This window comes from Ascidia mentula, chromosome 2, assembly GCF_947561715.1.
Source record: "Ascidia mentula chromosome 2, kaAscMent1.1, whole genome shotgun sequence".
NCBI classification, from domain to species: Eukaryota; Metazoa; Chordata; class Ascidiacea; order Phlebobranchia; family Ascidiidae; genus Ascidia; species Ascidia mentula.
The window spans coordinates 755,251-779,562 of NC_138567.1; the positions used below are offsets into that span (position 1 = coordinate 755,251).

Sequence of the window (24,312 nt, forward strand, 5' to 3'; positions counted from 1 at the left end):
ATCCAGAGAAAATAGAGTGGAAAAATATGGCCAATAGTGCCGTTAGGCCCCGTGTCACAATAAATTATGTAAATAATAAAGGCATGGAGCCAATAATGTGAAATCTATGAGCTGCATACAGATATTCCCACTATTTCGCCAATAATTACACCAAACTGCACTGATTAGAGCTTATATGTTGAAACAGTGGCCATTACCTTCATGCAACTCACAGAGTTTTTTGTTGGCTCCATGCCTGTTAAATAAAACACTAACACAAGGAAAGCCCCAACAGCTCAAATTCGCTTGTGTTTTTTGTGCAGGTAATTTACACGCTCAGCCACACAGAACAGAGTTGTTTTAAACCCCAGCTAAGTTAACTTGTGTCGTAAAACCCGTAACGACTCTCCAACAAACACTGCAGTACTTGCTAAGCTTACGTGAGTACACACATTAAACCTTTTCAATGCCTGCAACACATTGTTCTCTTACAATTTGTTTCCAACTGTTTGCAGTGATCATGCACGCGAACTAAAAGCAAAATGCGGTTCCAATGCCAAATTTTGATGTTATTCAAGCGTTGCCAATTTATTGCTAAATTTGCAAGTTTAATCATTGGTACAGCGTCTTTATACAAAACATCTACTGTTTATAAATGCACTTACACCCTTTAAATCGTTGTTACTGTACATGGCTGATATATTGTATATTTGTCGTTTAATCATCTACCACGGTCGAAAATATAGTAGTTGATACATGAACTTGTTAATTGGACTTTGGGTAATATGTTGAATTAAACCAGCGGTTTTACTTGCATTTACATTCACTTGCATTCTTAGAAAGTAGCAACAGATTTCCATACAATTTAGTGCATTTGTAATTGACTGATCCGTATTTGTAAGTAAGTGATTGAACGCCAAGTATTATTATTTCTACCACTATCTGTCGGTACAAACTCGGCGTGATTGATTATGTCTGTTTTAGCAATATAAACATCCCTGTCAATCGTCCTGAAACATCGATCACAATTCACAAATTTGGCTCTTTAGCCACTAAAGGTTGGACGCCCCTGAATATCCGAAGAAAAACAAGTTTGTGTGTAAATATGTTAACTGTTGCATGTTGCATACTAGTAGCTGCTTGGTTATAACACAATATAGCGACTAAAAAAAGGTGTTTGGGTTATTCAGCACCTAAAGGCGGCATCTAAAACTTGTCGCTTTTACTCTACGACATCATAATCCCCTGCAAAGCATAAGCTCACTCAAGAAAACACAGGTCTTTGAACTCCAGCCTATAAACCTACATGCAGTGGACATTCTGGCAAGCACTTTCAACATGAGTTGTGTTTGCTTTGTCACTTCAGACAAGCCTACAGAAAAACCGTAATTTCTTTGGCATTTTGAAACACCAAGGTATACTTTTATGTGGTATTGTGTTGTTATAACAGCTTTGTTACCCCCAAAACGTCAATGGTTAATTAGTAAATGTAAACCCTACGGCATATTTTTATGTCCCCCAAACGTTTATAAAAACTAAAAATATATTAGGGCATTACCAGAAAAAAAGTCCCACTCAAGAATCTGCTCCTAAACTGATTGAACAAAAATGTTCAATGGCGTAACTGAAGGAATTCGCTGCCTGTTTTTTTTAGTTAACTATAAAGTTTTTAGCTTGAAATGTTTGTCAAAGTAAATTTTGATCAAGTTATATTGAACTAAAGCACAATTTGAAATTTTATTCTGCTTTTATGACGTTTTTTGTGATGGTATATTTTCGTCCAGGGCTTTGCGTCATATTTTTGATACCATATCATACCTTGGCATGATTTCGTTTGGAATTTTAAAAGCAACCTTAAAAGCAAAACTATGACTGCATACTTGGTACCGACTTCTTGATTTTGTAATTTTGGTCAAGCATTTAAAATTTTGTTTAATTATGACTTGATTATACTTGCACTAAAAGTAGACACAGCTGATTACAATTTATTAGAGAACTGAAACCGTTCTTGACACCTTTGTTTTGCAACAAAGCACAAAAGAATTGTAGCCATGACAACAGTTGCAGGTATGTTTCATGAAGTGGTGTTAACTTCCATTTTATCCAACAATTTTTTGTGATCGTTTTGTAACAGAACTAAAATCAGAATTGTCTCAAATCGAAAATTCCCTCGAAGATTTAAAAACCCAGTTGCAGTCGATTGCTGAAATGCAACAGAAGTTGAGGTCGAGGAAAACAAACATTGAGAGGGAATTGAATCAACGACAAAACTTCCTACTTGAGTCGACAGATGAACCTCTGTGGCAATTTGAAGGTAACTCTAATAATATTAAATATTTGTTTGTGATGTTGGCATGTTTGAAAGAAATGCACACCATATTATGACTACCTCAATGAAAGGAAAAAAATCTCTATTTATTTGGTTTCAAATAAAATGTCTGAATAGGTACAAGTATGCATTTTTGGGTGTAACCATTTTCTTCCATATATGAGTGTTATAAAATGTGTGCAATGATGGTGTAAAAAAAATTAACGAATCTTGAATCTTTCAAATAAATTTCCCTCAAAATGTAACTAAATTAGATTCGAGAATTGCTTTCCAAGAGGCTGTGTTATTTTATTACAGTTTTCAAAATAAGCAGTCAGTCAAGACGTAAGAAATAAACAAATACAGTGTTATACATTTTTTACATTTTGTCAATTGGGAGAGTGATCACTGTGTGCATAAAAAAGTTGTGTTTTAAGATTTTCCATGGAGCACTGAAGTAAGAACAAAGCTAAGAGAAGTTTTTAAAATGAAAAGATTTCGGCCAAAGCAAATCGAAACAATCAACGCTACTCTAAGCAACAGAGATATCATTCTTATTATGTCAACAGGGGGTGGGAAGAGTTTGTGTTACCAACTTCCTGCAATTATTTCAAAAGGTTTCGCACAAAACTTAACATTTGTAAATATTTCCCCCGTTAAGACTAAAGTAGAACAACATTTCCTCATGTAAAACCTGGTGACTAACCCAGAAATTTTACCAAGTCCTGGAACCACATTTGTTTCTTTTATTTCAAGTTTTTACTCATTCTGATGCAACAATACCAAGCACAAAATTACTTGTTGCTATGAAAGTTGGCACAGTTTTGTGCAGAATATTATTATGATGTTATAGGCACCTGACTATATAATCTCTAAGGTTTTGTAAATGTGCTACCATTATACCTTTCATATACATACGTTGTCTAATGTTGGTGATTATTACATCATAGTCATCACCAATGCAAAATATTTTTTGATGTTTCAGGAATCACACTGGTAATTTCACCCCTTATTTCACTGATGACTGATCAGGTTCTCGGTTTGAAAAAATTTGGGATTCAAGCTGAAACTTTAAACTCAGAATCTTCAAAGGTGGTTTGACTTCAGTGAAACATTTGTGTGACAAAAAACACCTGATTTCAAACTTATATCGAGACCAGCTTTCACATGCCAGTATTTCTTGTGCCAGACACTATGTGTTGCAAACTTTTATATCTTACTCTTGCTTTCTTTGCCAGGAAACAGTTTTAAAAGTGAAGGTGGCGATGGAATCAGAAAACTCAAGAGTCAGGCTTATTTATGTGACACCTGAAAAGATATCGAAGAGCAAACGTTTTAAATCACAGGTACAGAATTGAATGTGGTATTGACACAAGCTAACTTTCCACAAATTGTAAATATGAAACTTGACCTTGGAGGTCTTAGGTGCATTTTCTTTTGTCATGTTTAAGTTGATCCCAGTCTGGTAATCTGTTAATATTAGTGTTAATTTGTTGTCAAAACACACTTGAAAATTCATTACTTTGTTACAATATTTCTACATTAATACCATGTGACATAAACCTGCACACAAAGTTAATGCAATCCATTGTTTTAAAGCTTGAGAAATGTTATAAGTGTGGAAATTTATCACGGATTGTGATTGACGAAGTTCACTGTGCAAGTCAGTGGGGGAATGACTTTAGGCCAGGTTGAAGTTTATTTGTTTGGCAAATTATGGCTTTGCCCGTTGCAATTTAACAATTTAACTAATTTATTTAATTCAATTAGGAATGCTCACTTTGCTTATAATAGATTTTTGTTCAGTCTACATTTCCAAAAACTTTAGCATTTAGTCAATTTTTATTTTAGATTACAAAATATTGGCAATTTTAAAGCGTCAATTTCCCAAAACTCCAATACTTGGGTTGACAGCAACCTCCACAGAAAAGGTAAACATGAATCAGTGTGAGTTTAAACCAGTTTAATTTACCTGGATTTTGTTCGTTCTGGTAATCAGTTGAAAAAAAAACATTTAAAACCATGTAGATGCCTGGGCTGTAAACTTACAATCTAATAACTATTTCCAAAACGAGATATAAACTCATTTATGTTATGTGTTTAAAACGTTTAAGGATCCGTGCGTAGATTTTGTGTCAACACCTCCGCAGAACTTCCCACCACAAAACCATAATATTCATGTTCTTTTAAATGTTTCAAGGTTACCGTGGATACGAAGGATATTCTCAACATTCCGTTTGCGACAGTTTTCCGAACTCCCCTAAATCGACCCAACCTCTTCTATGACGTAAGAATCAAACCGAACACCTACAAAGATTTTATTGAGGAAATCGCCTCCACAATAAACGAGAGTTTCGCGAACAAAGCAGGTAAAAACCATCCCGGTGTGTCTGTTTAAATATGTCTTCTTTGCGCGTACATCTTTTCGAGGTAAAGTGCGTTTTTAATGGAACCTCGCAACAGGCTTCGTTGTGTTGTATTTTGTTGTTGTAATTACACTGAACACTGATGAAGCCAGTTTTTTTACAGACATTTTGGCGTAGTTTGAACGAAGGTTAAGTTTCATTTATTAAAGTCAATGGTTTAAACCCATGGTTTCTCATAATACGATCGAATTCGTGTTGTATTGCCAGGCATCATCTACTGCTTCTCGCGGAAGGATACCGAGGAAATCAGCAAAAGTTTAAGTGAAAAAGGAATCAAATCTGCACCTTACCACGCTTACTTAACTACTGAAAGCAAAGTTCAAGTTCACAACGCTTGGATTGAAAATAAAATACAGGTATAGTAACTTGCACGACTTAAGTTTAGGAACAAAAGTTAGACACTTTGAACTGTTTTTTATTTACCTTTCAATATTAGGATAAAAAATACGTAACGGTTGATAAATTTTGTGTGCGGACGCCATGAAATTTATCTGAATTTCTCGTTGAAAATCAGACCTAGCAAATGTGGGGCTCGAATAAAAAAACAAAATAAACTTTTCTTATTTTCGAAGTCAGTTTTTTACTCATTCACCGACCTCGTTTAACACAAACCCAATTAGAGGAGGAACATACATTTGTGTGGCATTTATATTTCCAGGTTATTTGCGCCACGGTTGCTTTCGGAATGGGAATTGACAAACCTGACGTCAGATTCGTCATTCATCATTCCTTGAGTAAGAGCGTGGAGAATTATTACCAGGTGATGTGTGACGATACAAATTTTCCAAACTTTTTTGCGTTTGTGACAACGACAGAGCAAAATCATCAAACTGAATTTAAATTCAAATTTCCTTTAGACTGTTTAACATGTGACTATGCGGTAGATTGATTCTTAAACTTTTCAAAAGTTACCTCCAAATATTATGCAACATTTCAACGTTACAGCGCAAAAATACACAGAAGCAAAATAGTGTTATCCGTAATTCTAAAATTTCTTGTTGTAAAATGGAATCGTAAAGGAATCCGGACGAGCGGGCAGAGATGGCCAACCTGCTTTATGCCTCCTTTACTTCGGATTTTCCGACATCTTCCGACAAAGTTCGATGGTTTTGACCGAACGAACCGGACTCACCAACCTACAGAGGATGGTTGAATATTGCCAGGACTTGGAAGGGTCAGTTACGAATATTTAGAGCAGAAAACGTGAATAACTCATGTGTATTGAAATAACCATTGACACGACGGTAACGTAAAGATTAATAGTTTGATTGTAACGTTTATGTTGCACATCTGAAACCTATGTAAACATCGAAGTAATGAAATTTGATGCTTGGCAATTTATATGGAAAGAATATATGTTTAAAAATCCAAACAGTGTTCAAAATGTTCCTGATGTGTTTATGTTGTACAAGATACAAGAAGTGTTATATACACAGCAGAAAATTTTATTTGCATATGACAAGGATGATGCCAGTAGGCGAAATTCATAATTCTGTTTTTTAACAAAAGTTCGTCTATTACCCTTTTTTTGAGTTATTCTGTCCTGGTGTTATTGGCACTGTTTGTGATAACTTAGTGACACAGTCATGATACAACAGCTTTTTTGGTAATTATAAAAGAGAAACAGGTGTTAAACAATCCAAAGCGTAGGATGTTCCCAGTGCGTTAAGTCTGTCCTGATGTTGTTTGTCGCAACAACGCAACTGATATCTTGGTTTTCTCCTCAGGTGCAGAAGAAATCTTATATCAAGTTACTTCCAAGAAACTTGGGAATCCCTCACTTGCAACGGAATGTGTGACGTATGCGCGGGTCAAACGAGTAAGCAACGTTTCACAATTACGTTTTTACGAGTGTTCAACCAAAGAATGGCGTTTGCTCGGTGAAATTGTATCAAGAATTTAACTTATGGCTTTCCAAATGGCTTCTGCTCACCAAACACTGAACACAGTTGTTTGAGGCAAATTAAGCGATTTTAACAATTAGAAAGTAACTTCTGTGGAAATTGTGGGACCCGTCTTTTGAAAACGAGAAATAACGCGGTTCCTGTGTTTTTGTTGCTGACAATTGTTCAAGCTTACATTCCCACTTTGCCTTGTTTTAACTGGTGTGTGATGTCAGACTACAATATCTGATTCAGGATCTAAAATTCGTGACGTCACGGTACCGTGTCGCGCTCTGCTGCACAGTGTTCAGTCGTGCGAAGCGAAGGGTGACGGTAACAGATTGACTGGATTGAAGTTGATCGACAGTGCGGCCGGCAGGGGGAAGAGCAAGACGGACTGTGAGGCGTTGAAGAATATGAACACAGAAGAAGTTGAACGCGTCATCGTATACATGCTGAGCAAGGAGTATCTCAGGTTGGTCTGATATGCCATAGCGAGATACGCTCCCGGTGAGGTTTGAATTCACGACCCTGAGGTTTCTGCGGCTCTCAACGAAATAGATCATTGGGTTCGCTGACATTGCAGCCTAACTCGATCAGCTACTTTTTTCCGACTAGTCGGAGCAAGGAATCAAAAATCAAGCTCCCGGTTAGGTTTGAACTCGCGACCCTTTGCTAACCAGGCCCAACGCTCTACCAACTGAGCTACAGGTGCTCAGTGGTTCACGGGGTATGTTGTGGCCAAAGTACACTGGTGCGCAAGCGCACAACTTGTCAGGCGACCTTCACATACACGTAAGGAAAAAATGGTTTTCCATATCAGGCCATCAACTAATAACCACATAAATACCACAAATTATTCTGTATTCCTTCTTTGCTTGCTTTTCTCACTACCGCCCTCATTGTGAAGGTAATAATAATTAATTGTTTGCAAAGTTAGCAATAAAATGGCGACAAAATTTGTTGCTTTTGTTTTCAGAGAGGACTTCCACTTCACACCATACCGAACAATCAGTTACATAACCCCTGGACCACAGTCCGAACTCCTTGCCCACAACACAGTCCAAATCCACCTGCCCAAGAAATCACAACACACAAGAACCGAAATTTACCGCAATCTTCTATCGGGGGATAAAATTCCCCAAACAGACGGTCCGCGCACGAACTCTGCGAAACGATCGACGGTCCGGAAAGCAAGGATTCCCTCCTCGGATGTTGGAGAGATGATCGTGAAGAGGAGGAGATTTAGTGAAGATGCGAGTTCTTCTTCGAAGGAACGGAGCGAATTAAATTTAAGTTTGGATGTTAAACCCGAACCCATATTAATCGACGATAGCGATTGAACGTTGAAAGTTGTAATCCGGAATTCTCGTCACCACAAAAGGCAAAATAAAGTTTCGAATAAAAAAATATTCTGGGAATTTTTCCATGAATTGTCGCTTGGTAATCACCTAACTTTTTCATGACATTGCAGAAATTAATGGCTGCATTTGTTTGAAGCACCAATAAAAGTTCACTGACCTACTGTGTTTATCCCCTGATGATTTTAGCGTTTTACACTAATGTAACCCCCAGAAACGCCACAGGGCGAGGAATGCAATGTGGTAAACATTGGTAAGCGAACCGTGTCGTCTTTGCGAAACAATGGAATCAAAATCAAATCATGTTTATTTTGCGCTAAAAAACAACTACACAGGTGAACAATATAAAAGGAAATAAAATGGCATGGGTACCGATAAAACCATAAAGGTTATTAAGTCAGGCGCCAATAGAGCTCTTAAAGAAACGCAACGAAAAACTAACAATTGTATTTCCGTTTGGATAAAACCCTGAAAAATATGAAAACTACACATTATCAGGGGGAAGTTTATAATCTTATAAGTCTCTTTAAGCGGCAGGGTCCTTCAGAGAAAGAATATGTGTCGATACGAAGACCTTCCCTCTGGAAATCAAATGAACGTTGGAGTGGAATCCGTTAATTACGATAGAAATTCCTTACTTTTTCAGGCAAACAATTATGCTCGGGAACCCGCATTACTATTTATTGGCGGAATAAACACATTTACCTTGAGGTGGTAAATGATTACTCGAATTAAATAAAAATTTCATTTCAAGATCGGCGTCAGCGCGACATGCGACATTAGCGCCGCGCAAGCCAGAAAAATCCCCTCGTGAAGAAAGCCGGAAGAAATTGAAAATCGACGCCCAATTGTTTAGAATTATTTTCCGATTGTTCGAACGAAAGAAATGGCACAGGAACATGGTTTGGTAAGTGTCTCACACCTAAAAAACAAATTATTTTGTGTATAATTATGTTAAATATTGCAATGTTTGTACACAATGGAAAACTTATAAAACGACTTCTTCTTGCAATATTTCAACAAAACTAACGACTTTATTTTGTCGAAAAAGGCAACTGAAAGCATGTGCAAGCTTGGTGAAGGAGTGAAGGAGAAATTTAAGAAATTCCGTTTCAGAAAACAGGAGAACAGCGCTGCAATTATATGTTGGTTTGTCTGCATAACTCACTGTGACAAAATGTCTTGGATAGTTGTAGCAAGCAAAATATTACCAATTTTTTGTGTGAACATAGTAGTTGTTTTTGTATTTATTAAATTTTTTGTAATCTGCTAATTTTCAAATTGTTACAGTGAAGATAAACAAGGACGAAGTAGTTGTTATAGAAGATGAAATTGACGATGTTACTATTGAGGAAGTTGCAGAGGAATTGCCTGAGAGATCACCAAGATATCCTTTATCACTATGAAAAAAATAGAATGACTTGTAGTGTGACATAGAAACAGCAATGAATAGCTTAACTGTTCCCAAAAAACAATGTAACATTAAACGTTGCAAGTGTTTTTCTTGCCTGTAAAACCCCTGATTAAAGAGATAAATTTTCACTTTCCATTTGTCTGGACCAGTAATTTCTTTTGATTTGTACATTTACAAACTGTCTTGCACAGATTACCGATAAAATTTCTTGAACAACATTTATTTCCAATCTATTAACAGCTAATGGGTAATTTCATTTTTTATACATATACAATTGGCATTGTTAAAGCAAGGTAGCGTTATTATGATACATAAACATCTAATGAACCGTTCATACTTCGTGATGTTGTAGTGTGTATTTTTTTCCTTAATATATTCACATTTGTGGCGTATAGTTACAAAAAGGTGCATAGTGATGGCAGAGTTTCCTACCCTCTCTGCTTTATTCTATTTTCACCTGCTGGATGCCAACCCAAACAACAAATGCTCTTTGCTGGCTCAAGAAATCATGTGGTACAAACACTTGGATTTACGAAGGTTGGTTTGCTTGTCATTAACATTACATAAAACATCTGGACTTTATTAGAATGTGTTTGATTTCTTCAAGTATTGGAAAGTGATGCATTTGTTAAAGTTAAACATAAAGAATGTTTTAAAATAAGTGCAGAATCAACTTAATTAATACTTCTGCAAGTCAAAACATTCTGCACTGCATTTTAGATCTTTGAAGTCCGTGACAAGGAAACTATAACCGAGGAATGGCTGTTGGACAAACTTTCAATTTTTTAATTTTCTGCCTCAGAATTATGCTTTGGCACATCACCCAGATTCAACAGCTGTTCAACACCACACGCTGTTAAAAAATTTTAAAAAATGTCATAATTTTATGACATTCTTATTCAGGTTTCAGCGAGTTATCCACTGTCATACATGGTCGCTGGGCAAAATGTGTCCAGTTTATTTGGTTGATATGGCCGTGTTTTGCAATAGTACCAATGTTATGTGATTATATCCAGCATTAGTTCATATCAAGAGATCTTTGTTTTCTAATGTTGAAACCTACTTTGAGAACCACTCATCAATTTAACAACAAGTGTTTTTAACCATTTTAAAGTGTATTTTGACCAAAGTTATTCGATTGAACACACATTGTGCAATCAACTCTCTATTGTGGTATGTGGTTTTTATGTGATGTTTGTTACAATTTTATCATCAAACAGAGAAAGGAGGCTTGTAAGAAGTATCTCAAATAATATATCTAAATTTCTATGTTTTGTGCAATGCTATATTCAGGTAGAAAATTGTAGCATCAATTAAAACAGTAACTAATTGTGCACTTTAAGCAGAATTTATTTAAACTTCTGTGAATCTTTGCACACACTGCATGACATGTGAAATATTTGAAGCCAAAATCTGAACTCGCACACACATAAAGTACAACACAGTAAGTCTTTCTGTACAAAAAGGTACACAAGTAATTGTATGTGATGCTACATAACTTGCTTCATCCCGGTAACTTTTTTTAATGAAATTATTGCTATTAAAAAATCTGCTTCAATATCGGAGCTTGGTTCAATATGTGACAAGGACGTAAATCATTCTGGAAAAACAAAAAAGAGTTTGAAAAAAACAAAAAATAATTACTACTTTCTTATTGGCAATATTGTGTTGATGAAAACAAAATTTGACATGTTATGTAGATGTTAGTCTGTATTTACATTAGTATTCTTTTGAGTTAATCTAGTCTCACTAAAACTACAGGAATGTAATAATTGTACCCATATTAACATTGGTAAAAGTAAATTATCCACTTGGGTTAATCTCAGTCAAATTATGTTTGGAATACAATGACCAAATCCTACCCACCTGTACAGGTAATAAAAGAATGAAATTAGATAGAAGACCAACTTGGCCCATCCTTCTTTCATGCAATAAGACAAAATATCAGCGTTCATTATTGTGGTTGGATCATACAGACCTGGTCCACTCATAACAGGCCTCTTGCTATACCTGGAAAACAAACAAGGTTGAAACCATGGTTTGTTTTTGGACCAATTCCATGAATGAACCTACCTGTACACATTGTAAGCTATAAGAGGAATATTTAATATAACTGTCAGCCACTCTCCAGCCCACAAGAACATAAGATTATAAAGCACATGAATGGCATATTCTGGAATAACCAACTAAAAAACATGAAAATATAAATCCAGTTATTTCGTATAATTACAGGTTGTGGAAGAAATGCCCACCGGGTTTAAACTATTGCATTGATCAATTGGGTTCTTGTAATCTGTTTTCAACTCGTCAAAGGCAATAATCTGAATAAGCAGAATAAAAATTAATATTTCATTAGATAACGATTAGCATAGTACACAATTAGCAACCACTCTATGTTGCACCAAATTTGCAAGATAGAAATTTGTTCAGAGAATTCTCCCCCTTAAACTTTGTTAGTGCAAATTATGCACTGACTTGCCAATGTTTTTTTTGTAAAATAATGCATCAGGTTATTTTTCAAACCATATACTACACTCATGTATCCTGGGTATAGATACATAAAAGACAGATCTGTTGCTGGACACTGAGCAGCACAAGCAAACTCCTGCAGTCTTGTGTGACTATTTCTCATGTATGCTAATACAGCCAATGGCTTAATCATAATTACAACACTTACCTGCCATATTGCAAAAAATATAAGGAAGGCAGTCAAAATCAAAGCAAGGATGTAACAGAAAGCAGCAAAGGAGAACGCCATGAAGGATGATATAAATTTTACAGGCTGGGCATGTGGGCAGTATAATGCCGATTTATTTACAAAAGTCTGCAACAACATAAATTTACATCAGTTGAAAACAATTATTATAATCTTTTTCTGTTTTTACTTTAACATGCAATACTTTCAAGAAACGGTTTTCCAACATATCGTAGTGATTTTTAACGAAACTTGCTATTAATAATATTGGCAACATGGCAAGACAGTAAGACACACATGACATAGCACGGTGCGCACGGAAACTAAATTAACGTACAAAATCCAGGACGCCTTTTTCGTGTGTGATTTGTGAAAAAAACAATGTACTTTAAATCTTTCTATTGCCCAAATTGAGCCGATGATATTTTGCGAATGGATGATTAACTTCAGGTTATCAACTTGGGCAGTCGCAGCGCTGCATACAAATAGCATACTCCAGTTAAAGCTAAAATGAACTGATAACCTGCACTTACAAACGTTATTGCACTTTCCTTTGAAACAATTTTTGCAATATGCTAAACCGCCAGTTCGACATTTTAAGCCGCAATAAGGTTTCCGCTGTTTATTCTTAACCCTAACCCGATTTTTTTGCTAAGCAAATGCAAATTTCGTCAAACGTCAACTTTTGCTTCAACTTTAAATTAACTTCCACCTGGTGGTGAATAATACATAAAACGCCGGCATGCATTCACACTTACTGAAGCAAACTTTGGAATTTTTTTTTTTTAGTCTAGACACAAAAACATATTTTTCCGGGATAATTTATTTATTTGAGTTCAAGTAAATCGTTATCGTGAAAACGACATAATCAAGGGCGAAGATTTTTGAATAAAAATAGGAAAACTGAATCCGCTGTTTTGTTATCCATGTCTGAAGAATCGCTTATTCTTCTTCCTGTCCGTGAGTTATGATGTAACAAAGAGATTTGTAGTCCAAGTTTCCAGCAACGTCAACTGGGGCGATTTCAAGCATTTGGTTCACCTGAAAAGATAAAAGGTTTATATTCGAACGTAGAATGAGATGCAAAACTGTAAGTTGCCAAATAACTGCAATGCACTGTGATTGTGAATGACTATTATAAATTATAAGCCATATTTTGGCAATAGTTGTGAATAACTGTGAAGTTTAATCGTCGTAAAGATAAAATTTTGGAAATTTTTACCTCATCTTGTGTGAATTTGTCGGCTTGGCTCATGAGGAGTTGGGAGATGCTGCGAACGAAAAACTAATATTAAAAAAAACTCGCGACATGAAAATTAATTCCTATTTGAAAAACTTACAAATCTTTATGGAGGACACCCTTGTTTTCAGGGTCGAGCAGCTTGAAAGCTTGGACGATTGTATCTTCTGGGTCAGTTCCTATTAAAAACACGTCGATTTATGCTAAAGACTCTGTGATATTAGAGAGACAATATAGTTTTACGCCGTTGTCGATGAAAATTAAGTGCATTTTACAACAGAGAAGTAAACATTTTGCAGCCAGCATTGAGATGAAGTCTGTTAAACTTACACGAAATTAGAGTTTTAGAAAAAAATATTTTTACAAATATTACAATTTGAATCTTTTACTCAATTTTACGGCAATTTTAAAAGTTCTTACCGTGCAATTTGTCAGCCAACATGTTGAGGAAGACGGTGAAGTTGATGGCGGTCGGGGCTTCCAAAACCATAGCTTCAAGTTTCTCCATCTTGATGTCGCGCACGCCTTTGTAAAGAATGCATGGTGAGAATCTTTGGCCGTAAATATTTCTCGATATCGAATTTATTCATGTATATTTTATAGCCCTTGCTCTAAAACAATTTGTTATTCTTGTTTTGTGAGAATCTATTGATATTTGGACTTCATATATTGCACGTCGTCATACCAAGTGATGCGTAGGTGTCCTTGAGGTCGATTTTGTCAATGAAACCATCTCTGTTGGCGTCGATCATAGAGAAAGCCTGCGAAGAATTGTATATACATTGAGAATAGTTAAAAGAAATGCCTTTCTTGCAAATTTTAAGAGGAAATTTGTAAAGATTTTAGCAAATTTTAGCATTCAATCGAATGAATATTTCGTGATTTATTCAAATTTAAACCTCTTTGAATTCTTGGATTTGGTTCTGGTCGAACATGGAGAAGACATTGGAGGTTGATTTCTGATCTTTCTTTCCTCCGTTCTTCTTTGATTTCTTTCCTGGTGCCTGTGAAGGTACAACACCCAATAAACAAATTAGTTGTCACTCAAGAGGAGGCGGAGAAAATGTGGAAAAAATTAGATGGTACGCCAGCGGAAATTTATACCAGACCGGCAAATCAAATAAAACAGTTCAGCATTTTGTTGTTTGCATTTTAAGGAAGCCAAAACTAAATATTTAAGAAACACGAAAAGAAGAAACATTTTTATCGGCGTAAATATTCCCCACAACACTCACCATTTTGAAGTTGAGATTGAAGATTTCTCGGAGAAGAAACAGAAAGTTGTAGAAGTGATTGAACTGATTGTTGTCACGATGAATGTGTGATTGGTTACGTTCGACCTTCCCCTTTTATATCCCAACTTTTTTCACTTCTCGAAGGTGACAACAACTTCAGCTGTATTGTGACGTGATAAACGGACGCCCAGCGTCGCGAGAGGTCGCGTGTTGGCGCCACTTCTGTGCGCTCCATATTTGGAAGCCGATATATTTACCACTCTCATAGACTGAGGGCTGGAATTGTGGAATGCATCCAAACCATGTTCATATTTCCATTCAAACACGGTGATGTTACAAACATGGTGAATGTAGAAAAATAAAGGTTTACGTAACATTTTGCCTCAAAGTCAAGTTATGTAAAGGTTTGCAAACGTGTATTTTGTCTCCGGGTGGATTTATAGAGCAACAGAACAAACCTCGTTTGCTTCAAGTTGAAACACTTCGATATATTTAACAGACAAGATTATGTTGGTTGTGTTTTATTAAACTAAAAACATGGTTTGTCAGTAAACATTCAGCAAAACACGTGTTCCAGTAGATTTGAAGTAGATTTCAAACGTCCACTTTGATTCGGTAGCCATGAGAGGGCGAGATGTATGTGAACTGCGCCACACAGCGACAAAAAGTTTATGAAAATTTTAACCGCTACATGTCAACAAAGAGCGCGGTTTCGGCGATATCCCTCGAGGAATAAACAAATAAAATATAGTATTTCGAATTGCTTTCGATTTAAAATTTTTTTTATTTATTTTGAATTGGTAAGAAAATAACAGGCGTAAAAATACGCTCCGTTCAACGAATATTCTGTCCTTCGTAATAGGTTTAAGTTCTTTTCGTTTTCCCTGATCTTTTCAAAGTGTTTCAAGAACGATAAGATGTGACACGCGATTGAACAGCGCAAATACTTCGACACACATCCTCATTTCAGTTGTGCATCCCTGAATAATCTAAAATATTTTTTTACGTTGTCCTCTACATGCAAATTTGCAATTCCCCGTGTGTTAAATCACAGACAATGGAAAAGATTGCGGACTCATGAGAAAAACAATAAGTTTTCTGTGGACAGAGCAACAAAAAAACGTCAAAAAGCAATCTTTCCGTCAAACTCAATTTTTATGACCTTTGCGAAAACCAATCAGCAAGACGACCTACAACTCATTCCCTCCAATGAGGGAGTATTTCAAACCAAACGTTGTCAACACCAGCCTGCAAGAACGCCCCTAGGGTACAGTCACATCGAACAAGCAAGCTTCACCGCCGCACGCTTATCACAACAAGTGTAAACAAAATAAACCCGATACCACAGCAGGGTCAGTTTTATTAGCAGGTGTTGTTGCGTGCAGCTTGTGAGTCACAACCGGGTCAAGGCATTCACGAAACTTATATACGCTCTAAGCGTTTTCCCGGTAAGATCAACAGTTGCCACCGTAAATTCTCTTCCAGTGAGTTATTAGATTTCTGTCGTTTTTATTGTTGTTGGTTTTGGTCGCAATATTACAGCAGCGTGCACCAGGCAAGCGTAAGAAGGTTATTGGTTGGATTTAGAGATTACGTCATGCAACACCGTTTCTTGTGTTTACTGTTCGTTTATTAGGTCACAATAGCAAGTGTTGAAACAGGTGAAGAAGTGTTGCCCAGGGCAGCAGTACATATCATGTACAGTACGTTTTGCGTACATTTTTTACATTTACTTTCTGATGTTGTTTTGCGCTCAAACTATGAACATTAGAAATTATGTAGATTGTCAGATATTTTCACTTGTGTCACCAACAGGGTGTACGTGACATATGACACATGGCACGCATGACACTGACCTTATGAGGAAAAGTTGAAGTGGAATTTTGCCGAAAGTCATGATTCGGTTGAAACTGTGTGGAGAATATTACAATAATTGATGTCAAACCTATATATACATATATATATACTGCATATGTGTATATGTATGTGTTGATAGCTTTAGTCAGGAATCTATATTCTCTCTGTGTTATTGAAAGGAAATATTTCTCCTTTTGAAAATTATATTTAAAAACAGCGGTTTTTCAACAACAAAAGTTTTATGAATAATATATTCTTTCAAAGCGTCCACCACACGAACTTACATTACGTCAATACTTGCTGCACTTATACAGTTACTCACACACTTAGCAGGAAAGGAAGTATCAATAAATGACGTCATGTGACGTAGCCTGCCTTGTTGGCTGAGGACCTGAGGTTAAGAAATTTCTGCCTTGATAAGCAAAACTTCCTTGTTGAACGAATCTGCTACTGCCATTGACTTAATTGAGGAAAATCCCCTAACTGAGCCATGAAAAACACTCGGAATTGGAGGAAATTACCGCAGTAGGTAAACATAATTATTTTACAGCAGTAATTTGCGAATGGAAATTCTGTGAAGTTTACGATTGAATCCCATTACCAATGACCCAAAGACTAGCGGTGTATGCACTCAGGCATGACGTCATTACGTCGGAAAAGAGGATTTCGATTAAAGGTAATTTCCCTGTTATGGGATTAGGGTTGAGTTCCGTTGTTAAGTTTAGTTTGAAGAAAGGATTTAGATGGGATTAAGATTTGTCGCCACATTTGAGTGAATCCATTATACGATACCGAGGGTAGAGCGTAAACCTACTTGGATGAAATAAGAAGAAATTATTACTTGAGTATGAAATGCAGCGCAGACCGATTTTGGCAGTTTTTTGTGGTAAATTTTTACGTGGCAAAATTTATCGTTTTCAGAACACGGTTGTTCATTTATTGCAAATTATTTTTATTTATTTGTCTGTTATTAAAAAAAAACTAAATAATGATCATGAATTGTTGAATCAGCCACGTAACAATAGTCTTAGTATCGCCATTTTCCGAAAAGTCTTGCCCAGTTCTCATACGAATAATCCATCTAAAAGGTCAAGTGAGTTTGTTCTAAACAAATGTCAATCAAATTGACCAGGTGTGAAATTTGTTGTTGTCGTTTTATTTTGGCTCGCTGAGACTTTGGCAAAAAATTTTATGATTAATTTTTACCAAAATAAAAACTTTAGGAGTGCTGATATCAGACACCGGGGAATTGTGGAAAATTCGACATTCGAGTTGCGCGTTTTGGGACTTGTCATTTTATCCACACCTGACGAAGCGAGATTTACTCGCGAAAGGTGGTGTATTTTAGAAAATGAAAGTGAGTTTTGCCAAACCAGGATAATTCATCTGTAAACGTGAAGTCTGAGCATACTATAGTGAAGCACTACCTGTTGCGTGCATTGTTGCGGGGTCAAACGTGAAGAAGAATATTAGGTGTTTCGCTTCAATGATTGCTTCGTAGAGTTGGAGCATTTTGGTCAAACCTTAAACATAAGTAGCGGAAATGAAAGGTTTTTTACTTAAAGTTCAAACGCTGAGAATATCCCTTTGTTCTTGTGTTTGTTATTGGCGCCTCTTGCGGTTGACGAACTTCAAATTATTTTTAGCGACGTTACTTTCATGTGGTTAAAAAACTACGTCATACGAAACCGTAAATGCTCCGTAATTATGTTTAAAAAGCTGCGGGCGGTTTCTTCAAAGTAATGCAAATTCGTCCGAATGTCGTGGGAAGGTTGTTGCATGTAAATGGATTTACCGATGACCGTAGGTTTTAAATATTTCGCCTTACGATATCGGATATGCGGCAGACGATTAATTATGCGAAGATTTGCCTGGGGGCAAATTAGGCCGCGGTCACGTAGTTTATATAACAGCGCAGAAACAGAATTCGTAACATTGGGCAGAAAAATGTTGCGCTTAAAAGCCGAATTTTTGCACTCAAGTCCTGAGATCGAAATGTCAGATGTTGTTTTCGTGTTTGCGCTGCGAAAGGGAAACAAAGTTACTAAAAGTCAATTTATCGTGAAACAGATTTTGCTTGTATTTGTTGTAAAAATATACTTTATACAGAAAATTGTTTTGCTAGGCAGTCGAACCGTTAAACTTAAAGCCATTAGACGTTTGCAAGATACTCAGAAATGTCTTTAAATTTGTTTAAATTGAGTGGTTTTTTTTCAACGACCAACATAAGTAGTAACGTAATTGTATAACGTCATGAGTGATGAAAGTGACGCCACAATGAGAATTTAAAAGCAATTTTACGTTTCAACGAAATTTTAATGTGATTTAAATTGGAGCAGAATGTTTGGCAGATACGAAATTTGAAGATGTATCTCCGAAAAAAATAATTGGCTACTTTGAAATGGCAACTTGATGAGATGAGATGATGACCTTTGACCTTTGATATTTGGCCTTCAGTTAACGATCCCGTAGCAGAAACTAGAATGTCGTTCTTAACGGTCACATGTTACGAAACGGAGCTGGTGCGTTTTTGTTGCAGACAAGTTTTCTGACTCGTGTTCGGCCATTTGTTTCACTTGGAAAAAAATGAAATTCGCAGAAATCCAACGTAAACAACGTGTTACGGGATTCATCATGACTTTATCGCTGGGAACAAAATATATTTTTCGCTTAATTACACTTTGATCGCAAATATTTGAGCTCAACAGCAGCGCTGCAAAAAAAAGACGACAGACAAATGCTGCGATGTTAAAAACTGAGTCAAGTTAACGCATGGGGAGGCAACAATTTACAGGTCGTCTATGTGATTACCACGGGTTACTTGTATCCAACCAAAACAACAGAGTTTATGCATTGTGAGCAGGAGGCATGCAACAGTTCCACGGCAAACTTGCTCAGAGCTAAATGTTCTCAACTTTGCGAAGCAAACTGAATTTCTCAGTAATTTGCAGAAACACTGGATGCATCCGGACTGTAAAACCAAGGCGTTTGTGTATGTCTGAATGGTCAAGGTTATTTGTTTTTTATGTTTTACATGTAGGCGATTGTACAGGAATGAGGTCTCTCGAGGATTGATAATAAATGATCCTCTGTCACGATTTTACAATTTTAGCGAAGTTGGAATGGCAAAGCTAAGGTCGTTATATGTCCGAGAAATCATTGATTTATCGCCTCATGGAATCGGCAAAAGAGCGCAAAGTTAATCTTAATTAAACGAAGGAACGCGTGACGACATGTTCTATATTCGGTTGCTCGTAAGGTTGGATTCATCATGTTCGTGGTCGACTGTTTATAAAACACTGGGTGCGGCTTTTCCTAAAATAAAGTTAGCGGGCGTGGGATGGAAGTTTCGGACACTTGGAGGTTTGAGAAACTGCTTTGCTATTTTATGTGATGGACGTTTGATATGAAGCGGGTGCAGAAGACTGGTGGTACGTTGACGTTTTGCGGTTATTTTGTTTACATAAACACAAATGCCGTTTAAATACCGGTTAATAAACATTAAAATGGGCTTAACCTAATTACGCCTAAATATAGATGTAGGCTAGGTCTTATCCTAAACGAGCTATTGTACGTAATGGTTGTAAGTGCTAAGAAGAAACGCCAATGACTGTAGTTAGTCAGCTAAAGGCGGTTGGTGGTTTTGTGTGTATTTTGTTGTGCGAATGTAAGTTGTAGGTATTGGGGGATTGTTGATCCTGCATCAAATTTGAACGTAATAAATACTTTTCGTACTTCTCCATAATAGTTTTGGAACTTACTTCCATCTAAAGGGACAGAGATAATTACAATTAAGCTGGTATTACAATTTCGATTTTTTATTGCGATAATCAAACAGATTTTCCGCCCACTTCACTGCAAACTTCCGACTTCACGGTGAAAACAAGGTTGATGTTTGAAATGTTGATAATACGACCAGAGTTATTCGAGTCAAAGTTGCGACTATGACGAATTCCCGAAGGTCAATTACCGAGTAGTTGTAAATACTTGACACATGGTAACCTCTCAGGATCCGACAGAAATGACCCCACGTAACCGCAAGACGAAAGTGTCTGTGGAATTTTAACAGATTCCGTAAGCTTAAGGTCATTGCATTACTTCAAAAACCGTTATTCTGCCATTCTTAGGTTTGTGTATTTTGCCTCGTTGTTACGTAACAAGTTATGGTATTGTGATGATATAATTAAAAACTTGTTTCTTTGCTCACAACGAATAATACGACCTTATACCAATTGCGCGACTGCAACTTGGAATGCTTACTCTGTGATGTCACAATAAAATCAAGAATCGCAACTTCCTCTGAAGCCACGCGTGTCGCAACGTCACGTGATATAATGACAATGGAGAGTCGTTCTAAAACTGATCCACTTGCAACCTGCGAGGGGGTGGTGAAACGGTAAGTTACGTCACAGTCGTACGCAACAAACCTGCTTTATGACGTCACTTCCGAAACAGGTAATGAAACAGTAGATAGAGGCGTCTGCGTTATGAGCTGAGCTCCATGAAATGTGTTGATTGCAAGCAAGCTATACGTTGTGTTATATATCAGCATAGGATTAGCCTTGTTATGGATATTTGCTTTGGTGTTATATTGTTGGTAGAAGTATTACTGCGGAACATTAAGGTTTAAAGGAAGTCTATCACGTGCTGATGTGTTTTAAACGTGTGTTTTAGCAAGAGAATGTGAAGGAGGGTGTTAGTTGGGTTACGTTGTTGTTAACACAATACGAGGTTTTGGTGCAAAAGTCATCGGTAGTTTGGATAAAACCACCGCCTGCGAATAAAACCACTTTCATAGGGTGAAACTAATATTTTGGTGCGAAAACCATTTCTTTGTGTGACCACAGGATGAACCCAGACAGAAATCACTTATTTTTGGCAAACGATGGTCTTCGAGGCCCCTTTTGCTATTTTTGGGCCCCAAAACTTGCATGGAACCTCGTGGAGCTCCAAACCGGCTCCGCTCGTGGGGCCTGGTTCCACGTATTCGTCGAACCTAATTGTCCTCATTAGTATCCACTAATCTGGCGCCATCACGTAAATGTTAATCGTTCATCGCTACATTTATACAAGGCGATAAAACAATAAAAATTACGGCATCGATTAACTGGGGGGTTTATAGTGGCGCCTACGTCATCAGGCGTGACATTTTAGCCGTTACGTCACGAACTTACTCCTTACTTAAGATTTGTTGCATCTGTTGATTTCCTGGTCATACAGTGTGGGTGCTGAAGAGTTAATAACGTAAATAATGCGTTTGAATTACTTTATAAATGTTACATGGCTTCGCATGACAATGCAGGATCGCCCTACTGCGTATGTCTTTACTGGGCGGTCTCAGTTGTATCGTATCCAGGTTCGCATCAGGCATTACAGCCATGCTGCATTAATCAGTCACTATTTACATAACTTTAATTAACAAAAATTATGTTTTGGTCGAGGATGTGGAAAAGGTAAGAGTTTCATATTCTCTAGCTTAACTATTATTTTCTCGCGTGCGTTTATTCGACATAAGATATATAGCAAGTATTTGGAAGTAACGATTTTTGCATTGAGAACAAATAAATCGCTTTATGGCATGATGTAAATGCAAAAGTGGAGTCCCACACACGCTGTATTTAAACCGAACTTTGGTCAAATTGCGAAATGTCGAAGGTATTTTGGCATCGAATTCGTGATGAGTTCTTACCCATGCACGTTTTTATCACGATTCAAATGAAATGTCATCACGAACTTTACAGTGAAGCAATCTTGCATGCGGGTTTCCCAATTCCTCTTATTTGTATATCAACGTTTTAATGCAACCTCCTGGTGCGGGAGCGCCTGACAGAGTGCCGGTAGAGTTTCTACAGTTACCACACTTGAATGCACGGGCACGGGTTCCGAAGCAGTGCAACAAGTGGTCGTAATATCAAATTGCACAGAGTGAAGCAACGAGTAGTTAATTGCAAGGCCCAGTTACCCCGTCTGCGTCAAGAATTCAATACGAAGCTGCGACAGTCGGGGGTAAAGCTGATGCCGCTGCAAACCATTTACCCGAGGTTGTGTTTTGGGTAACACAGTATGTTGTCGTGTGAAAGCCAAGCCATTCTTTACGCCACAGACATTCATGTTGTTCATTCTGTTTCGACTTCAAAGATGGTTTTCATGAGCTACGCTATTATCTGATGAAAGTTGATTGGACTTTTTTGCAGAGCGTAGCAAGGTTTGAGCATCTTGGTTCATATCCTAGATTTGCAATATGGTCCACATCTGCTTAGAGGCTTAACAGCCTGGAACAATATTTATCGGTTAGTCACCGGGTTCAGGCAAGCTGCTGTGTGGTGTTTACGTCACTCAGCGTGTGACTTATGTGCTGCGATATTGGATGCGTGTTTAAGGCGTGGGTGTTTATGGTGAAAAAAATGTTACACAACCTATCGTTGTTCTCTGATATTAATCTGTCAAGTCTGTTTTGTTTCACTACCACGCAGGAGCTCGTCGATATTCTTTGGTAATTTGTGTTCGTGTGCTGTTGCCGGTCGTATGTTCGTGTGTAGTTGTTTGTGTTCGTGTGCTGTTACCGGGCTCACGTTCTTGTGTAGTTGTTTGTGGCCAGAAAGTGGGCAAGAGAAGCTGTATGTTAGCTATAGGCTTACATTAGTATTGTAACACTATAGTTTCTTATGTGGGTGTTGGACTGCGAAGATTGCAGGATAGTAACTTGTAAAGAATTGAAAATTTTGTATTCTGGTTTCAGTTTGTCATGTGCTATGGAAGCACAGTCAATCAGGTACGCGTTGGGTCAACCGCAGTAAATTGCAAGCGTTCTGTGGAGAAAAAGGACGATGATTTTTATGGCAAATTAAATTCTGTTTCTTTCATTTCGTTTCGCCGTAAGGTTTTCAACAATCCTGTCAACAACAGATTTTGTAGTGGAAAATAAACTAAAAACCCATAATTTTAATTAGCTTGGGGACTCGTGCGAACAGCAGCATAATGTTACGGCATTTCATCCAGCCAGTGTGCATACGGTCAGTGGTGTACGTAATAAGATCCACCCCAGTCGGCATACTTGTGGCAACGCATAATAAAGCGGAGGTTCAGCCAGACGCGCCAGTTTTAATGAAAATATCACGCGTGCTTCTCACACTCCGTGCCATAGTTATGCATTGAAATCGAACTCCTTAGCTGTTACTTAGCCTAAATTCCACGGGTATCCCATGTGGCGGAGATATTGAACACGTGACAACTAAAACTAAGGTCAAAAAACGGAACAACTGAATTTTTCAAAATAGACTTAAATACTTGTAATCATTATTTTTGTACTTTAAAATGATACAGGAAAAGATCGCTGAAATCTTTAAGAAAGCAATGAAAACTGCGCTTTCCAGATATAAACGCTTGCTCATTGGATTAACTCCATCACAGTTCGGTGTAGTGGGTCAGACGACTTGTGACGTCATGTTGTTTACAAATCTTCACCAATACGAGGTTAGCCGGTCATGGGTTGGTGTGGGATGTTTACTGTTTAAACATCGACCTGAGTGTATTGAGTCGGAAGTCTGTGAAGCGTGTCTGCTTCCGTTGCTAGGAAACGAGATGCGTGCGAACGTATGTGGAAATGTATCACGTGACTGTCGTGTGGTGACGTCCTATGTGTGCTGGTTGGGTTCGTACATGATGACGTAACGATAAATCTCAAACCAACTGTAAAGATTAAATCCATGTATCGTAAACCTTCATGAAGGTCATCGTGGTTTGTATTCGAATATAACGAAAGAGCGATTGTTAATGACGTCACGTTCTCGTTTCCCCCCACCAGGATATGAACACTTTTACCATCGTTTCGTAAAACGCTCAACAATCTCAAACGGCCAAAGCAAACAAGTCGGTTGAACAGAGGAGAGTTTAAACAGTGGAGGCGACAAAGCA

General features: G+C 37.3%; 4 protein-coding genes across 4 annotated transcripts; 2 read left to right on the forward strand and 2 right to left on the reverse strand.

Annotated features, from left to right (window-relative positions):
• The first annotated feature begins 1,942 nt into the window (after positions 1-1,942).
• On the forward strand, positions 1,943-8,091 carry LOC145888599 (ATP-dependent DNA helicase Q1-like). Its single transcript, XM_082979377.1, has 14 exons — positions 1,943-2,046; positions 2,114-2,293; positions 2,725-2,904; positions 3,273-3,379; positions 3,526-3,633; positions 3,887-3,977; positions 4,139-4,218; positions 4,488-4,656; positions 4,921-5,069; positions 5,372-5,473; positions 5,733-5,887; positions 6,441-6,532; positions 6,852-7,071; positions 7,576-8,091. Exons 1-14 carry the CDS (start codon positions 2,031-2,033, stop codon positions 7,937-7,939), a joined length of 2,013 nt encoding a protein of 670 aa, XP_082835503.1. The 5' UTR covers positions 1,943-2,030; the 3' UTR covers positions 7,940-8,091.
• A 663-nt stretch (positions 8,092-8,754) lies between these two features.
• LOC145888678 (glia maturation factor gamma-like) lies at positions 8,755-10,555 on the forward strand. The gene is made up of 5 exons (XM_082979482.1): positions 8,755-8,864; positions 9,009-9,102; positions 9,248-9,344; positions 9,752-9,908; positions 10,092-10,555. The coding sequence occupies exons 1-5, from the start codon at positions 8,844-8,846 to the stop codon at positions 10,158-10,160; spliced, it is 438 nt and encodes a 145-aa protein (XP_082835608.1). The 5' UTR covers positions 8,755-8,843; the 3' UTR covers positions 10,161-10,555.
• A 145-nt stretch (positions 10,556-10,700) lies between these two features.
• Positions 10,701-12,216, reverse strand: LOC145888677 (protein cornichon homolog 1-like). Its single transcript, XM_082979481.1, has 5 exons — positions 12,049-12,216; positions 11,624-11,692; positions 11,445-11,557; positions 11,238-11,381; positions 10,701-10,971 (listed from the first exon to the last, which is right to left on the reverse strand). The coding sequence occupies exons 1-5, from the start codon at positions 12,205-12,207 to the stop codon at positions 10,944-10,946; spliced, it is 513 nt and encodes a 170-aa protein (XP_082835607.1). The 5' UTR covers positions 12,208-12,216; the 3' UTR covers positions 10,701-10,943.
• A 792-nt stretch (positions 12,217-13,008) lies between these two features.
• On the reverse strand, positions 13,009-16,261 carry LOC145888781 (myosin regulatory light chain, smooth muscle-like). The gene is made up of 7 exons (XM_082979624.1): positions 16,244-16,261; positions 14,206-14,298; positions 13,992-14,067; positions 13,727-13,831; positions 13,407-13,485; positions 13,289-13,337; positions 13,009-13,107 (listed from the first exon to the last, which is right to left on the reverse strand). Exons 1-7 carry the CDS (start codon positions 16,259-16,261, stop codon positions 13,009-13,011), a joined length of 519 nt encoding a protein of 172 aa, XP_082835750.1.
• Between the last annotated feature and the right edge of the window lie 8,051 nt (positions 16,262-24,312).

What these genes read in the sequence shown, in the direction of transcription:
- LOC145888599 (XM_082979377.1), top strand. An exon ending in GGATTGAAAATAAAATACAG is followed by an intron (nt 5,070 to 5,371) that starts GTATAGTAACTT and finishes TTATATTTCCAG; the next exon opens with GTTATTTGCGCCACGGTTGC. An exon ending in GCGTGGAGAATTATTACCAG is followed by an intron (nt 5,474 to 5,732) that starts GTGATGTGTGAC and finishes GGAATCGTAAAG; the next exon opens with GAATCCGGACGAGCGGGCAG.
- LOC145888678 (XM_082979482.1), top strand. Translation starts at nt 8,844, where the DNA reads ATGGCACAGGAACATGGTTTG. An exon ending in GAACAGCGCTGCAATTATAT is followed by an intron (nt 9,103 to 9,247) that starts GTTGGTTTGTCT and finishes AAATTGTTACAG; the next exon opens with TGAAGATAAACAAGGACGAA. An exon ending in AAACACTTGGATTTACGAAG is followed by an intron (nt 9,909 to 10,091) that starts GTTGGTTTGCTT and finishes ACTGCATTTTAG; the next exon opens with ATCTTTGAAGTCCGTGACAA.
- LOC145888677 (XM_082979481.1), bottom strand. Translation starts at nt 12,207, where the DNA reads ATGTTGTTGCAGACTTTTGTAAATAAATCGGCATTATACTGCCCACAT. An exon ending in ATAGCTTACAATGTGTACAG is followed by an intron (nt 11,382 to 11,444) that starts GTAGGTTCATTC and finishes TTTGTTTTCCAG; the next exon opens with GTATAGCAAGAGGCCTGTTA. An exon ending in TTCTTTTATTACCTGTACAG is followed by an intron (nt 10,972 to 11,237) that starts GTGGGTAGGATT and finishes TTGTTTTTCCAG; the next exon opens with AATGATTTACGTCCTTGTCA.
- LOC145888781 (XM_082979624.1), bottom strand. An exon ending in AAATCCAAGAATTCAAAGAG is followed by an intron (nt 14,068 to 14,205) that starts GTTTAAATTTGA and finishes AATTCTTCGCAG; the next exon opens with GCTTTCTCTATGATCGACGC. An exon ending in ACAAATTCACACAAGATGAG is followed by an intron (nt 13,108 to 13,288) that starts GTAAAAATTTCC and finishes TTATCTTTTCAG; the next exon opens with GTGAACCAAATGCTTGAAAT.